Source organism: Athene cunicularia (assembly GCF_003259725.1).
Source record: "Athene cunicularia isolate RWA chromosome 5 unlocalized genomic scaffold, athCun1 chr5_part2, whole genome shotgun sequence".
Lineage (NCBI taxonomy): Eukaryota > Metazoa > Chordata > Aves > Strigiformes > Strigidae > Athene > Athene cunicularia.
Window position 1 is genome coordinate 21,813 of NW_020799102.1, and position 4,682 is coordinate 26,494.

Sequence of the window (4,682 nt, forward strand, 5' to 3'; positions counted from 1 at the left end):
CAGCATCCCAAAGGCACCTGCCATGTCCCCCTGTGTCCCTCAGCATGCCTTCACCTCTCCCAGTGCCCCCAGTGTCTCCCCATATCCTCCAGTGGCCCTGAGACTCCTTTGTGTCCCGCAGCCACCCCACATGTACCCCAGCCACCTCTTGTGTTCTCCAGCCACATGTCCTCCAGCCACCCCTCATGTCCCCAATCCACCCCTTGTGTCCTCCAGCCACCTCTTGTGTTCCTCAGCCACCCCTCATGTCCCCAAGCCACCCCTTGTGTCCTCCAGCCACCTGTGTCCCTCAGCCACCCCTCATGTCCCCAAGCCACCCCTTGTGTCCTCCAGCCACCTGTGTCCCTCAGCCACCCCTCATGTCCCCAAGCCACCCCTTGTGTCCTCCAGCCACCTGTGTCCCTCAGCCACCCCTCATGTCCCCAAGCCACCCCTTGTGTCCTCCAGCCACCTGTGTCCCTCAGCCACCCCTCATGTCCCCAAGCCACCCCTTGTGTCCTCCAGCCACCTGTGTCCCTCAGCCACCCCTCATGTCCCCAAGCCACCCCTTGTGTCCTCCAGCCACCTGTGTCCCTCAGCCACCCCTCATGTCCCCAAGCCACCCCTTGTGTCCTCCAGCCACCTGTGTCCCTCAGCCACCCCTCATGTCCCCAAGCCACCCCTTGTGTCCTCCAGCCACCTGTGTCCCTCAGCCACCCCTCATGTCCCCAAGCCACCCCTTGTGTCCTCCAGCCACCTGTGTTCCTCAGCCACCCCTCATGTCCCCAAGCCACCTCTCGTGTCCTCCAGCCACCTCGTGTCCCTCAGCCACCCCTCATGTCCTCCAGCCACCCCTTGTGTCCCCTAGCCACGTCTTGTGTCCTCCAGCCACCCCTCACGTACCCCAGACGACCCCAATGGCTCCCACCTACTCCCAGTGACCACCAGCCACCCCAACTGGTCCCTCCTCCTCCCTCATGACCTCCACGGGGTTGGCACCTCTGTCCCTCTTTGTCCCTCCTACCAGGCCCAGCCCTGAGCCCCCTCCTACCCTCAGGTGTGATGAGCTGGTGAGGGCTCAGCCCCTCCTGCCCTGTCCCTGGGTCTGCAGCATCTTTGGCTCTTCGGGGCTCCTCTGCGCCCACCTCTGCTCTCCACATCCCCCCCCCAACCACAGGGCAGGCATAACCGGCCCCCACCTCCCCTCTCGCCTCCTCCAGAAGATGCTGATTTTGGCAGCAGTAGTGGTGCTCTTGCTGGCGATAGTTGCGCTCATCATCGGACTTTCTGTGGGGTTAAACAAGAAATAACCCTCGAAGTGGGGGCTGTGGTCTGTAAGTGTTTGGGGGGGAGGGGGGGGAGGGGGAGGAGCCCCACCATGGGTTTGGGGCTGTGCCTTGAGGGTTTGGGGATGGCAAACAGCCACTGCTGGGCTGCCGTGGGGCTTTGTGGCCCCTGTGCCGGCATCTGGCTCTTTGGTGCTTTGGTTTCTGCCGCTGCCTTTGGGGCTGGGGGTGCTGGGCTCTGGGTGCTCGCTGTCCGGTGGCCTCGTGTCTGCGGTGTGCGGGGCTCTGCGGTGCTCCGGGGTCTGTATTTCAGCTCTACGTTCCCCATGTCAGTCTCTGTCATCCTTGCCGGGCCCTCCCGCAGCCCCTTGTCCCTCTCCCCGCCATCCTCTCCGACCTGGGGGGCTGACATCTCCCCCTTTCCCTCTCCTCCAGATGCTTCTGACCATCCCAGCGGCGACGTCTCCCAGTGGGACCCTCCCCAGCACCACGGCCTGGCCCCCTCCTCTCCCCACTTCTCCCAGACCCACTGTCCTTACTCCTGGCATTCCAGCTCCCACCCTGGACTCCAGCTCCGCACCACCGCCCCCCCTTCACGGAGGGACCCCAACACCAGACTCCTCTCTCACACCAAACCATCCCCTGCGACCCTCCAGTCCCCTGGGGTCTGCCCCTCTTGTCCTCATGTCCCCTGCGGGAACAGGACTATTTATTTTCCTTTTACTGATAAATGAACTTCTCCCGGCCCCCCAAATCTTGCTGGGGGGAGCGAGGGGCCCACAGTGGCACCACTGGGATGTGGCAACCAGTGCCACAGCTCCAGCGAGAGGAGACAAGGTGCCGCACTCGGAGCAGGCCAGGGCTGGACCCTCCCCTGCGTGGGGACAAGGGACACGGTCAGGTGGGGGGTTTTAGCGGCACCAGCAGCCGCCAGCAGGTCTGGCCACGCTTTGCTGCTCACAGTGTCGCAGCAGACTGAGCTACCGGGGACCCCTGTCCCCTCCTGGCCTTGATGTCTGCGGCTGGCACGTCCTCCCCGACGTCGTGGGGAGCTGGGGCGGGAGGAGGCGGCAGTCGTGGTTATTTAATTGCCATTATAATAAAGATCCCCGCTGACGCCCGCCCTGCGCCTCTCCTCTCCGTGTGCAATGCAATGCCGGGGTGCTGCGGGTACAAGTGGGGTGCTGGCACCCCCAAACACCCGAAACAGGGGTTGAGCATGGCTCTGGCTCAGCTCATGGCAGCTGCGGCATCGTGGCTGGGCTGGCAGGTTTAGCTGAGGGGTCTGGGATCAGCCTCTGTTTTGGGGGTGATGCAGCCCCTTGGGGCGATATGACAGGGGAGCACGGGGCTGGGAACACCCACCAAGCCCCACAGATTCCACCAGGCTGGGCCAGACCATTGTCCCCTCTGCGATTTTGGGTAAGTCATGGTGATGGGGACGTGTCCCTGCTGCGGCAGAGCCATGTCCAGGTGCTGCACAGGACCAGCTCACACCTGCCCCGCTGCCCCCTCAGCCCCTGTCCCTTGTCTTCCCCTCCCCAGCCCCATGCCACCCTCGGCCCTGCCTCACAGCCCCTCTCTCTCCTCACAGAAGAAGATCTTGATCATGATATGCTGCATCATCCTCATCATCATCTTGGCTGCCAGCATTGGGAGCATCTTCGCCTGAGACTCCCCCACCTGGTGCCCTCCAGGTGACTAGTTGGGGTCCTCGCTACCACCCCATGCCTGGGGAGCGAGTTTGGGCCTCGGTGCGGTTAGTCCAGGTGGGATTCACACTCCCTCGGACTTGCCAGCGTCTCCATAAGACAATGGCACAGACCTGGCGTCCCCCAGCAGCCACATCAGGGAGAGGTGGGAGCCACATCCCCTTTCTCAGCTTCACCTCATCTTCCTCCCTGTTGCAGGTGGCCTTTCCCCCTCCTGCCCCGGCATCGCCCGGATGATCCCGCCTGCGGCTCCGGCCATCGGAGAGACCCTGACCGCCAGCTCCCGGGACCCTCCTGCCAAGCCCTCGGTCCCCGGAGCCCCCAAGGACATCCCTCGCCTACCTGGAGGAGTGGAGACCACCTGCCCCACTCCCCAATTCCCTCCCACCAACGCCCCAAATTCCCCACTTGCTCCCCATCCTCTGTTTGGCCGACAGTCAGCAGCCTCTGCATCAAAGCAGCCCCCTCCTCGGCAGCACAGAGCGTCCGCGTTCCTCCCCGGGGCAGCGTGCGGGTGATGTAGAGGACTGCCTCGCTCGGGGTAGAAGGAGGAACCTTTCCCCTCACTCAAGAGCTCATCTGCGGCAACTTCTTCACCTCGCCGGCTCTTCGGATGCGCAGCCGCCTCCGCCGGAATCTTCCTCCTCAATAAAGAGATCCCCCACGCTCTGCTGCGGGGTTCTGCATGTCTCAGCGGTGGGAAACAAGCCCTGCTGCGTTCATCACCTCCGGGATGCTCCTGGCACTGTGTTTGCACCTCCCCCCCCCCAAAAAAAACTCCCACAGCAGCCGACGCAGGTTCTTGGGAGAAGGTTTAATTAAAGAGGCCCCTCCCCAGCTGTTTGTTAAATTCGGTGTTTCAGGAAGAATTTGCCCCAGTAGCGTCCCTTTAGCTGCAGGTCATAGGGGCTGAGGTACTTGCGCATCCCCAGCATGTTGGCGGTGACGATGCGCTCGAAGGTCCAGGGGTTTTGGTTGTTGAGTTTCTTTTCCTCTTCCTCCCGCCGCATCTGCTCAAGGCTGTGGCGGCTGACGGCGATGGCGGGGAAGGGCAGTTTCTTGGCCACCTGCGTGAGGAAAGGTTTCACCTCCTCAAACTCGCAGCGCCCGCCTACCTCCACCACCAAACGCCCGGTCTTCACCGCTGTCACGTAGTGATCGATGGGGCCCTTCCCGCCCCCCATGCGGTGCCCCAGGCTCTTCCGTGTCACCGGTTTGTAAGGGGCCGGCACACGCCAGATGGCAAACATGGTCTTGGGGTCCATGTTGCGGCCGATGGTCAGGCGGATCATCTCAAAGTGGCCCCACTGGAGGTAACCACCCCCCATGGCCTGTGGGGGGAAGGACAGGGCATCTCAAGGAACAGCAGGGGCAGGGCGAGGGGGATAGAGGTTCCCCTGTCCTGCCCTGCGCCACCAGCCAACCCCCCACACTTTGCACATGTTTTGGGGGGAGAAACAGACTCACTGAGGAAATCTCACAGAATCACCTGGGTTGCAAAAGCCCTTGAAGCTCCTCCAGTCCAACCATGACCCTCACACTGACCGTTCCCAACTCCACCAGATCCCTCAGCGCTGGGTCAACCCGACTCTTCAACCCCTCCAGGGATGGGGACACCCCCCCTGCCCTGGGCAGCCCATTCCAACGCCCAACAGCCCCTTCTGCAAAGAAATCCTTCCTCAGAGCCAGCCTGACCCTGCCCTGG

The 4,682-nt window shown here is 62.9% G+C and overlaps 2 protein-coding genes and 1 long non-coding RNA gene across 3 annotated transcripts in view; 1 reads left to right on the plus strand and 2 right to left on the minus strand.

Annotated features, from left to right (window-relative positions):
* PATL1 (PAT1 homolog 1, processing body mRNA decay factor) overlaps nt 1-4,682 on the minus strand; it is a 40,502-nt gene that overhangs the window by 12,501 nt on the left and 23,319 nt on the right. The window lies entirely within an intron of this gene.
* Nucleotides 725-3,738, plus strand: LOC113481068. The gene is made up of 4 exons (XR_003398590.1): nt 725-1,313; nt 1,701-2,687; nt 2,860-2,962; nt 3,176-3,738. It is a non-coding gene; the product is annotated as an uncharacterized LOC113481068 (long non-coding RNA).
* MRPL16 (mitochondrial ribosomal protein L16) lies at nt 3,774-4,320 on the minus strand. The gene has a single exon (XM_026850356.1). The coding sequence runs from the start codon at nt 4,303-4,305 to the stop codon at nt 3,823-3,825; it is 483 nt and encodes a 160-aa protein (XP_026706157.1). The 5' UTR covers nt 4,306-4,320; the 3' UTR covers nt 3,774-3,822.

Coding starts and splice junctions, on each gene's coding strand:
- MRPL16 (XM_026850356.1), bottom strand. CDS start 4,305: ATGGGGGGTGGTTACCTCCAGTGGGGCCACTTTGAGATGATCCGCCTG.